The sequence below is a fragment of the Somniosus microcephalus genome, chromosome 5, assembly GCF_052327205.1.
Source record: "Somniosus microcephalus isolate GS21.2 chromosome 5, FLI_Smic_1.0, whole genome shotgun sequence".
In the NCBI taxonomy this organism is placed as follows: domain Eukaryota; kingdom Metazoa; phylum Chordata; class Chondrichthyes; order Squaliformes; family Somniosidae; genus Somniosus; species Somniosus microcephalus.
Window position 1 is genome coordinate 155,960,569 of NC_140991.1, and position 12,667 is coordinate 155,973,235.

The following is a 12,667-nucleotide window of genomic DNA, read 5'->3' on the forward strand; positions in this document are numbered from 1 at the left end:
AACTTCTTCACATAAGTGGTAGTGAGAATATGGAATGTTTCTGTGATCGGCACTGCACTCGAGGGCCGCAGATACAAAATCAATGTCGGCATTTAAAAGGGAGATAGATACTGATTTGGGAAGTAAAGGTATTACGGGATATGGAAATATGGAATAATGCTTTTTTATTCAGTCTTGTGCTGTGGGCTTCGTTGGCAAGGCCGGCATTTATTGCCCATCCGTAGCTGCCCAAGATTGATGCAACATAATGAGCTAACTTAACTGGTGTGGGACTCGCATCACATATAGGTCAGACTGGGTAAGGACAGCAGCTTTCCTTCCCTAAAGGACAGAAGTGAACGAGTTGCATTTTGTAGACAATCCAATAGCTTCAGGTCACTTTTACTGATACCAGCTATTTTTTTTAATTTACATATTTTTTTAAAATTGAATTCAAATTCTCAAACTGCCATGGTGGGATTTGAACTCACATTCTCATAAATTATTAGTCTAGACCTCTATTGTGTTACATAATCCAGTAACATAACCCCTATGCTACCATACCCATGGGGTTACAAAGGTAGAGTTACCATGGCTAACAAAATGTAGTGTAAACTTGATGGACTGAATGGCCTTATCCTGTTCCTATATTCCTAATTCTTAAAGTTTGAATACAGCAAACAATGGGTTATTTAAAGGGATCGGGGCCAAAATTCCACCATTCGATTGGTAAGAATGTTGACTCCGTCCCAAATACTGGGGATAGGACATTTTAATAATCAGTCGAGATGATCCTCACCTTTAGAGGCATAACAGCAAAGCTCAGCAGAAAATTGGGGTAGTACCCTGCTGCTCCAAGGGTAGGGAGCCAGCCTCCCTTATCAGGCCAAACAGGAAATTAAAATTAAAAATTTACTCCAGCAGGGCAACATGGGCCTGTAATCAGGGTATCAATCTCCTGTGCTTACCTTAGCTCTTTAGGTTCTTTGAGGCCTTTAGATGTCCTAGTGCGGAACCCATGTCTATTCGCAACAGGCATGGAACTGGTAGGCCCAAGGGTGACATGCTAGATGGAATTCCTGGGGTAGCTCGGGAATGCCCTACGGCTGGAACATGCTTCCCTCCACCACATCAATTCCACCATGACCCTGACTCATTTTGCTGGGCTGTGGCTCATTGATTATGCAGGGTGGGCGCTGGTCAGATTCCCACATAAAGCCCACAGCTGCTGCTGATGGAAATGAGGCAGTGCTGCAGTGGAACATCTGCTGCAGCACCTCAAAGGAGGAGGAGCAGAACTTAAAAATTGTAGAAGAGCTTGAATTTTTTTTTTTTTTAACTATTTGAAGAAATGGCTTGAATCTCCTGGGGTTTGGGTGGGGTGGTGGGAAGGTGGGAGGGTCAAGGTGTTTGGCAGAAGATCTGCAGAAACTGTGCAGCAATGGCACCAATGGGGGAAAAATTGGGTTACTTTGCGCCTCCCGTTAGTGCCCCCAGCGAAATTCAGCGGGAGGTTAGCAGCGGCTGTAGCCGGCAGCCCCCCGGGGTGCTGCACCACCGGCGATGACGTCATCACCGTGTGCAGCACCCCGGCTGCAACCTAGGGTTGTGCTCTCTGACCTATCGCTGGACGATATGTCCGACAGGGTCAGGGTGGCGCTTTTGTAGCGGCGGCGACGCTACTTAAAGGGCAGGTTTCGGGCGGCCATTTTTTTTGGCCGACTGCCAGCACTTGCCCCCTTCCCCTTTTTTCTTCGGGGTGCTGGCCGTGATCGCTCAGCCAGGCACTCCTCTTGAGTTCCAAGCTGTTTTTCGGGCACTCCGCTCTCCAGTGGTCCAGCAGAGCCCCGGTGCGTGCAGCGCTAGGCCCCTCCCCTCTAATATGGGGAGGAAGACCTGCAATGACGCGGCGCTATGTACCGAAACGCATGGCGCTGTTGCATGTAGCACCGCAAAATTGACTGGTAGCGGCCCAAGGAGGAGGGGGGGCGCTTCCAGTAGTGCCCCGCCTCCTGCTTGGGGGGCTACTACTGAATTTACAGCTCAGGGGCGCTAACTTTTTCGGGGCGCCACCGAATTTTTTTCCCTCTGAATCATCTGGGGGCACTTCAGGATGAGGTATGTGGGCTGAGGAGAGGGAGAGGTGGTCACTAACATTTGAAAGAGTGGGCTTGCCTACTGATTCCCCAGGGTATAATGTCACTCCTCTCCTGGAAGTTCCTGGTGTTGGCACTGGCAGAGGCAGCAAGGAGAGAAATTGGTTGGGACTCCAGGCCCCAATGTGTGGCGAGGTGGTAAATGGGTGGCTGGCTAACTTCCTTGCTGGCATGGGGAAGACAGATTCCTGGCATCAGTGGCAGGAACGGAGGTGTGACCTATTTCTTTTCATTTCTGACCTCTAACGTAGGAAAATCCAACCTCCAGTCTGCAAAACATTCTGTTTAATATCAGTATTCTAAAAAAGTTCACAGGAACGATTTTCGTCTCAGGATTTTAGTTGTGCAACATATGAACTGCACCTGTGAGGAGGGAGGTGCCTTTGATCTTGAAGTGGTCTCACACCATTTACCTAATGGATGTACCACTAGCTAAGCAACTTCACTCTACAATTATACTACGGATTTTGCATTGTAGCATTGTGTAAAGTGGGGCAACTGACACAAAGTGCACCACAACTAGAACACAAGATACTGCAGATGTAAATCTATTTTTTATGTTGCAAAAATTTGAATAAAACTGGAACATTCTACTTTGTTGTTTATTGTTTTTTTAATGATAAATCAACATTTTTAGTCACTTTGAAAATACTGGAAATAAAATACGTAATTTGGCTTTGTATATACCTTTGGTTCTTTATCATAGTCAGCATTATAAAATTACAGGAAATCATTATTAGTAAATGGGGGCACAGCTAACTTAATGTGCCTGTAGTCACAGTAACTATATCATTAGTAAATAATCTTACCAGACAAATCAATTCTGGTGCACGTGCGGCCATTGCCGCTGAATCCTGGTGGGCAGTGGCCACATGTGTAGCCATCCTCTGGTGGCCTACGGTCAAAGCACTGTACTTCGGCAAAACAAGGCTTGCTGGCACAACCACTACTGAAGCTAGGAACATGAACTGAAGAGAAAAAGCAGAACATTGCAATTAGCAATAAAAAAAAAGGAGCCTCAGGGACAAATATTTAAAATTTAGCAAATGGTGAGTGCATGTAGCTGGATTGAATCCAATACATACAGAAGGCACAAGTCTGTGAGCAATTAACTATTCCACTACCCTAAGGCAAACTGAAGTAACTTTTTAAAATTTAAAATTAAGTACTGTAACCAAGCTCTGGTTAAGGATCTTCATGTTTATGTCCTTTCATTAACAGATCCATGTAACTTATTGGGGTCATCACGTAGGTAGAAGTCAGCGTGACAAACATTAACAAGTGAGAAAAATACAACTCAAGTTTGTAACTCTTCTCCAGTTATTGCTACTGTTTTAAATATATATCAAAAATGCTTCAGTTTTGTTGGAATTCCTTTTGAAATTAGAAACAGCAGTGAGTGGCATCATCTAATCAGCAAGTAACACAGGTAGGGAAAATCATCTTGGGTGGTAGCGCAAACTGGTCGGTATTGCATCGGGAGCCCGTTACACACCCCTACTTATAGTTCCATATAAGGCAAAGGTTTATAACTGGTGGTGGAAGTGCTATCGCCCATGATAAATATGTCCCCCCACAGGCTCAATGTATACTCAGAATAAAACCGGATAGACCACCCAGCATCGACCTAGGCACCAGACACAACAAAGGCACATCCAGCCCAATCGACCCTGCAAAGTCTACCTCACTAACATCTGGGGACTGGTGGCAAAATTGGGAGAGCTGTCCCCCAGATATAGTCATACTCACAGAATCATACCTTTCAGCCAACGTCCCAGATTCCTCCATCACTATCCCTGGGTTTGTCCTGTCCCACCGGCAGAACAGACCCAGCAGAGGTGGCGGCACAGCGGTGCACAGTCAGGAGGAAGTGACCTTGGGAGCAACGTTCTGCCTAAGCTGTGTGGGCACATGCCCGTACCTGCTCTCTCCCACCAAACATCCGTGGTAGAAGTGGGGAGGTGGCTATTTTGAGCATACTTTAAAGACATCCTTAGCTCCAGTCAGGTTTGGCATTAATTTTTACTGCAATCACTTGGGTGTTTAAGCCTTAAAGGTTTCCAATATTTGATCTCTTCGCTTCTGTAAACACTGCTTCCTTTCACCCCTGATGCTTCCACCCCTCCCCCTTAAGGTGCTGATGCAGGGCCATCAAAATTACCCACCCCACTCTGCGAATTTCCCACCGCTGGATTGACGAGTTTTCTATAAGGTGGCAACTCATTGGCCCCGATTTTCCTGGAGCCATCAGGCGGGGTTGAAAATTGCAGAAATAGGGCGTCGCGACACCCCCCGCCCGAATCCCCGCCCCGTCCGACTTTCGCCCCGGTGTTTCAGCGCGACCCGAATCAGTCCCGCGGAGCCTAATCAGCAATAATTTGCGTCTGTAATCCAATTTTAAAGGGCCCTTGCAATTTTCAGCCTTTCCCCACATAAACCACGCCTGGTGGGAACACCGCTGATGAAACCTGGTGTGAACAATGTCGGCTTGTGTACTTTCAGCTGCAGGTCAATCAGGAATGAAGAGATTTAATCAGACAGCATTTGTAGGCTGCAGGACCTTGTTGCTCCAGGCTTGGGGCAACTTGTTCAAGGCTTAGGCACAGCTGTGGAAGGTTGGAGCCTCACACTCTTCTCCAGTGAGCGCTCCTGGGAAGCCCCTCTCACCACCCTCACTCAGTGCTTCCTCAACGGAGGCATCTGCCAGAAGCATGGGAGGCCTTTTGTTCCTTCCCTTCTTGGCATTAGAGGATCTCCAACAGCAGAGGAGGCTGGAGCAGATCCAGCAACAACAGCAGCACCAGCAACAGCAGCACCAGCAACAGCAGCACCAGCAGGCTGGGGCTCAGCCACCTGAGGAAGCACAGGCCAGAAGGGGCCAGCGCATGGAAGGCTGTTGGCGCAGGAGATACCCCCCCAAACAGGGTTTACAGACACAGGGTGAGCTACCTCAACATGACTGAACAGCAGTGCCAAAGGCGGCTCCAACTTTCGTGAGAGGTAGTGACTGACATCTGCGCAATGCTACAGCAAGACCTGGAGCCCAGAGCACCAGGTCGACACTCCTTACCAGTGGCCATCAAAGTCACCACCGCACTCAACTTTTATGCCTCAGGCTCCTTCCAAGGATCAGCAGCAGCTTCTCCCAGGTGGCCACACACACTTGCATCACTCAGGTAACCGATGGCCTCTTTGGCTCGCGCACAATCACATCCATTTCACCAGGGATCACGCAAGTGTGAGGGCGTGAGCGCTTGGATTAGCTCAGCTGGCAGACTTTCCAAGGGTGCAGGGCGTCATTGACTGCACACGTGGCCCTTAGGGCACCCCATCGCAATCCAGGTGTTTTTGTCAACCGCAAGGGCTTCCACTCCCTTAACGTTCAGCTGGTGTGTGACCACAAGGTGATTTTGCATGTTTGTGCCAAGTACCCTGGCAGCTGCCATGACTCCCTCATACTGCACCAGTCTACTGTGCCTCCGCTATTCAGTCCGCCAAATGAACTTCAGGGATGGCTACTTGGAGATAAGGGGTATCCCCTGCGGTCTTGGCTAATGACGCCGTTGAGGAGACCAGCCAATGAAGCTGAGGAGCGCTACAACGCCAGCCACATTTCCACCAGATGCATTATCGAGCAAGCCATCGGATTGCTAAAGATGCGCTTCAGATGCCTCGATAGATCAGGTGGAGCCCTACAGTACTCAGCAGCCAGGGTCTCCAAAATCGTCGTGGTTTGCTGTGTGCTTCACAACATGGCACAGCGTCGTGGCTTGCCGATTCTGCAGGACCAAGAGGCTCCTCACAAAGCCGCCTCGGATGAGGATGATGCTGAGGATGATGCTGAGGAGGAGGAGGAGGAGGAGGACGGAAACAAGCATCCTGCAGAGGCCCGTCAACCAGCGGCACCATTACGCGAGAACATTGCTGGGCGGAATGCAAGGAACGCACTCATCCTGGCCAGATTTGCGTAGCCTGGTACATCAAACACTGTAGCCTCGCTGCTTCTTAACTGACCATGGACAGTGGCCCACGCCTGCGCATTTCTACCTATTTGACCAGCTTGCTGACATCTGCAAGTAATCCTAAGGCCTCAATGTGAAATCCCCATTCGCCAAATGACAGACGCCACAACTGCAGCAGTTGCCACCAGATTTTTTATGTACAAGAAACTGATGGCATTAAAATGATATACAAGCCTTTTCACCCAAGTGACTACCCTTGTGATTAGTGGTGCTTTATTTTTCTCTTACGCGTGCTCCTACGCAGTGGTACCCCTGTGGCGTCAGCAGATGTGGAGGCCCCTTGCTCGCTTTTCTGCTGCTCCTGTCTCGACACCTTTGGCGGGCGTCCTCTGGGGTGGCGAGCCTCTGAGGGCTCACCAGCAGTCTGCTGGTCCTGCGGCTGTGCAGGGGTTGAGACTCCTATCTCAATTGGGTGTGGACTCCGGTGGGGCTCTGACCGAGGGGTCTGAAGTGGCATGGAAGTGTGAGCGCGTGGAGAGGAGCCCCCACTTCCTTGAGGTGTGCCAACAACCTCCCTCTCATGGGTCAGCTCCCCCTCAGCGCCTGCAAGTGGCTGGAGAGCACCTTGCTGCACATCAGGGGAGCCATGGGGACCCGTCTCAGCACTGGAAGTTCTGCTCAGAGGGACTTCCATGAAGGTCTGGTTTCGGTGCTCAATAGATGCACAAATAACTACATATGGGTATGATCTTGTGGCCATTACAGAAACATGGCTGCAGGGTGACAATGCCTGGGAATTAAACATACCAGGTTATTTAACAATCAGGAAGGACAGGCAGGAAGGAAGGGGAGGTGGGTGGCTATGTTAATAAAGGAAGGAATCACTGTAATACAGAGAAATGATATTGGGTCAAAAGATCAGGATAATGAAACAGTTTGGGTGGAGGTAAGGAAAAATAAGGGGAAAAAAACACTAGTGGGCGTAGTCTATAGGCCTCCGAACAGTGGCAACTCTGTTGGACAGCGTATCAATCAGGAAATAGTTGAGGCTTGTAATAAGGGAACATCTATAATTATGGGGGATTTTAACTATCATATTAATTGGACAAATCAAATTGGGCAGGGCTGCCTTGAGGATGAGTTCATTGAGTGTATTAGGGATGGGTTTCTTGAGCAGTATGTAACTGAACCGACCAGGGGGCAAGCAACCTTAGATCTGGTCCTGTGTAATGAGACAGGATTAATTAAAAATGTCCTAGTAAAGGATCCCCTTGGAATGAGTGACCATAACATGGTTCAATTCCATATTCAATTAGAGGGTGAGAAGGTTGGATCTCAAACAAGCGTGCTAAGCTTGAATAAAGGAGACTATGAAGGTATGAGAGCGGAATTGAGTAGAGTGGATTGGGAAAATAGATTAAAGGGTAAGACGATACATGATCAGTGGTGTACATTTAAGGAACTATTTTACAACTTCCAAAAAATATATATTCCACTGAGAAGAAAAGGGTGTAAAAGAAAAGACAGCCATCCGTGGCTAAGTAAAGAAACTAAGGATAGTATTCGACTAAAAACAAGGGCATATAAGGTAGCCAAATCTAGTGGGACGATAGAGGATTGGGAAAACTTTAAAAGACAGCAAAAAATAACAAAAAGATTGATTAAGAAAGGGAAGATAGATTATGAAAGTAAATTAGCAAAAAATATAAAAACAGATAGTAAGAGTTTTTATAGTTATATAAAAAGAAAAAGGGTGGCTAAAGTAAATGTTGGTCCCTTAGAGGATGAGACCGGGAAATTAATGGTGGGAAATATGGAGATGGCAAAAACACTGAATGAATATTTTATATCAGTCTTTACAGTAGAAGACACTAAGAATATCCCAACACTGGACAAACAGGGGGCTAAAGGGGGGGGAGGAGCTAAACACGATCAAAATCACTAAGGAAGTGGTACTCGGTAAAATAATGGGACTCAAGGCGGATAAATCACCTGGACCTGATGGCTTACATCCTAGGGTCTTGAGGGAAGTGGCGGTAGGGATTGTGGATGCATTGGTAATAATTTTCCAAAACTCCCTGGACTCGGCAAAGGTCCCGGCAGACTGGAAAACTGCTAATGTAACACCCTTATTTAAAAAGGGCAGTAGACAGAAGGCTGGAAACTATAGACCGGTTAGCCTAACATCTGTGGTAGGTAAAATTTTGGAGTCCATTATTAAGGAGACAGTAACAGGACATTTGGATAATCATAATTTAATAGGACAAAGTCAGCATGGTTTTATGAAGGGGAAGTCATGTTTGACAAATTTGCTGGAGTTCTTTGAGGAAGTAACATATAGGGTGGATAAAGGGGAACCAGTGGACGTAGTGTATTTAGACTTCCAAAAGTCATTTGACAAGGTGCCACACAAAAGATTATTGCTTAAGATAAAAAATCATGGGATTGGGGGTAATATTCTGGCATGGATAGAGGATTGGCTATCTAACAGAAGGCAGAGAGTTGGGATAAATGGTTCATTCTCAGACTGGCAATCAGTAACTAGTGGTGTTCCGCAGGGGTCAGTGCTGGGTCCCCAACTCTTTACAATCTATATTAACGATTTGGAGGATGCTAAGATGGGAGGGAAAGTAGTGAGTGAGGAGGACATAATAAACCTGCAAGGGGACATAGACAGGCTAAGTAAGTGGGCAGAGATTTGGCAGATGGAATACAATACTGGAAAGTGTGAGGTTATGCAATTTGGCAGGAAAAATCATAGAGCAAGTTATTATCTTAATGGCAAGAAACTGGAAAGTACTGAAGTACAAAGGGATCTGGGGGTCCTGGTGCACGAAACTCAAAAGGTTAGTATGCAGGTGCAGCAAGTGATTAAGAAGGCCAATGGAATGTTGGCTTTCATTGCTAGGGGGATAGAATATAAAAATAGAGAGGTATTGCTTCAGTTGTACAAGGTATTGGTGAGACCGCACCTGGAATACTGCGTACAGTTTTGGTGTCCATACTTAAGAAAAGACATACTTGCTCTCGAGTCAGTACAAAGAAGGTTCACTCGGTTAATCCCGGGGATGAGGGGATGGACATATGAGGAGAGGTTGAGTAGATTGGGACTCTACTCATTGGAGTTCAGAAGAATGAGAGGCGGTCTTATTGAAACATATAAGATTGTGAAGGGGTTGGATCGGGTGGATGCGGGGAGGATGTTCCCGATGATGGGTGAAACTAGAACTAGGGGGCATAGTCTTAGAATAAGGGGCTGCTCTTTCAAAACTGAGATGAGGAGGAACTACTTCACTCAGAGGGTGGTAGGTCCATGGAATATGCTGCCCCAAAAAGCTGTAGAAGCTACATCATTACATAAATTTAAAACAGAAATAGACAGTTTCCTAGAAGTAAAGGGAATTAAGGGTTACGGGGAGCGGGCAGGAATTTGGACATGAGTCTAGGTTCGGATCGGTCATGGCCCTGTGGGTAGCGGAGCGGGCCCAGGGGCCGTGTAGCCTGATCCTGCTCCTATTTTGTGTGTCTAATTCTGTTAGATTCAGGAGATGGTTCTGTGATAGTGGATTGGCGGTGAGGATCAGATCAGCCATGATCTTATTGAATGGCGGAGCAGGCTCGAGGGGCCGATTGGCCTACTCCTGCTCCTATTTCTTATGTTCTTATCGCTCCTCAAGAGATGCCATTCTATTCTGAGCACTCACCATGTTTTCGATACCCTGGCGACTAAGCTCCTTCATGGCCGTAGCCCTCCTCTCCTCGGCTGCAGCCCTCCTCTCCTCGGCCGCAGCCCTCCTCTCGTCGGCGGTAGCCAGCCTTACCACGGAGGTAGCCATCCTTTCCGTGGTGATGCTTTCATGCGCCAATGACTCCAATAAGGCTCTGCTCATGCTCGCCATGGACTCCTCCATTCGCTCCACACTCGCAGCGACCCTGGAGACAAAACCTGCCAGAGACTCCTGCATCTGTGCATGGAGATCCATCACCTCCTCTCTTGCAGATGGACCCAGAGGCATAGGGTCGACATGCAGCTGAGCTGAGCTGGCAGAGGCCTGCGCCCTCCGACGAGGACTTTCCTTTGATGTCCCTGTCTCCACGATCTGCTGATGCTCACTTGTGAGCTGTGAAACACCAGGTGACAGCACTACTCCATGTCCCGAAGGCCCCCCCGAGGTGTGAGTGTCTGCGCTGGTGCTGGGTGCGCTTGCTTCTGCTGATGCTGCGCCCTCAGAGGCTGGAGCTTCCTCTGAGGTGTCTGGCTGCAAAGCTTCTTCCTCCTCGGCAGTGGGGACGGGGGCTCCGGATGGTCCTGTGGGGGAGTAAAGGAAAGAGTTAGAGATCTGATGCCAAGGCTACTTGCACATTGGATTTGGCAGATGCTCATAAGTCCAAATGATGTAGCTTCAGAATCATATCTGCGACTCATGCTATGTCAATGAGAGAGATGGGAAACTATTCTGTCACCAGCTTGCGGGCTTGCTCCTGTCTCTCCTGCCCCAGCTTCCGCAGCCACGTCAGCCCCAGCAATCTCCATCACTGCTTCCTCCCAGGGGGTCAGGTGGGCGATTGAGGGTGGGCCTCCTCCAGTCCTCGCTCGCTCTCTCCTATTGTGAGCTCTCTTTTCCTGCAATGAGGGAGACAAGTGGAGTTTGAGTGAGAGTGCAGGAGTGTAGAGATTGCATAGCATAGATACTTAGAAGGAGACAAAGATGGTGTGAAGCTGCAAGACCAAGGGCCCTCCCTGTGTGTTATCAGTTGTGTTCCAAGCATGAGAGTGAGAGGCAGTGTGAGGGCTGCATGGTGGAATAGTTGTGTGAATGTGAGCATAGAGAGAGAGGGAATGGGTAAGGGTGCATGGATGTGACTGTGAAGTGGGATGTGGAGGAAGAGAGTGCTGAAGCTGAGTGCTGTTGGGGAAAGGCAATGGGGATCAGGTTGAGGGTCATGGGAACTTCATACTTACTTTTCCTGTACGGTGGAGGTCATGGAAGCGCTTCCTGCACTGCATCCAGGTCCGACGGGTGACTCCCTGAGAGTTGACCTCTGCAGCCACCTCCATTCAAGCAGCCCTGGTCTCTTTGGGAGGCCTCTTCCTCCCTGAGCTAGGGAAGAGGACCTCCCTGTGGGCCCTAACCCCATCCACCAATGTCTGCAATGAGGTCTCATCAAATTTGGCGGCAGCTCGGGCTCTGCCGCTGGCAGCAGCTGGTGCAGGCTCCTCTGCCATTCTGTACGACTGGTTGGGAAGCCTGCAGAGGTTGAAAAGCTTGCTGGAGACTTTAAAAGCACCACGAATGATGACATCATACTGTGGGGCTTTCTGACTGGAAATGGACAATTAGCAAGGGTCCCCACACGCTGGAAATTAATTGGCCACTTGAGGGAAAATTGCATGCAGCTGGCTGATCCAATTAGATTCGTGTCAGAACCCGACATTCGGGGAACCCGACAATTCCCCGCACCTTTGGGAAAATCGGGCCCATTGTGTTCATTTAAATGAAGCCCAACCACAAAAATGGCTCATGTCCCACCCAACTCCATCAAGCAGGCGGCGCGCACGACCTGCTGACACGCCGGCCAATTAATGCTATACATGAAAGTCAACCCCCTTCATCTTTTGTCTTTCTTAGGAGTCTTGTATAAATACTATCCATCTTTGGGAATTGATTTATTTTAGCCCGTCTAGGACTTCTCTCTCAATTGTCTCAAAGTCGTTAATTATCATCAGTTATCGAGGACATGTTCTCCTCCATCCTACTTTGTCTTCTTGTCTGCACCTAAGGGCTGGATTTTGCCAATGGGGAGCTTTTGGAGGTGGGACTCCCACGTGTCGGGCTTTAGTCCCGCCTCCATTGACTTCTGGCCAACCCACGCTATTTTCCCTTGATTGACCTTGCGGGTTTAGCAGGCCAATTAAGGGGAAGCCGGTTACAGAGAACGTCAGTGTATGACGCCTCATCTCTCAAAAATTTTTGGCAGATGAATTGTCATCATTTGACAGCTCTGTGAAGCTCTCAAACACTGACATTCTCTGTTGTTTGATAAATCCTTGTATTCAAGACTCATCATACCTATCTGCTGAGCAGAAATCAGATGGTTGTTGCATCGGAGAATGCAGCAGCCATTCTGTCATCTCTGCCGGTGAAATGTGGGAGTCCCCAACTGTTGAAGCCTGCAGGAAGAAACAAAGGTAAGTAAACATTTTCTATCACTTTACACTCAGCTCACATACTTACTTCTCCACACTTGCACCCATCACTCAGCTCTACAGCGCACTTTTAGACCCCTCCGACCCCCACAGACCCGCTGCTTGCCTCGCTGACCCTGACAGGGTTTCCCGACGTCGGGAAGCCCGCACTTGTAGGGGTAAAATGGGGATAATCCTCTTAACTGCCTGTTATCAGGCAGTTAAGTGGCTGTAATTCCCTTCCCGCCTTGGGGAGGCAGTTCCCTGCGCGGGTCGGGTACCTGCCTCCTGGGAAGATGGCACGGAGGCGGGTTGGGGCGGGATGGGCACCCGCCCCAAGATTCTGCCATTTTCCCGGCAGTCCCGCCTCCAAACCTTCCTCC

At 48.6% G+C, this 12,667-nt stretch overlaps 1 protein-coding gene across 1 annotated transcript in view; it reads right to left on the reverse strand.

The window, feature by feature from the left end:
* The window catches only part of vwde (von Willebrand factor D and EGF domains), a 374,620-nt gene that overhangs the window by 68,549 nt on the left and 293,404 nt on the right, over positions 1-12,667 (reverse strand). The window contains exon 21 of the mRNA XM_085988385.1: positions 2,945-3,103. Within this exon, the coding sequence (XP_085844511.1) occupies positions 2,945-3,103 (159 nt within the window). The remainder of the gene's footprint in view (positions 1-2,944; positions 3,104-12,667) is intronic.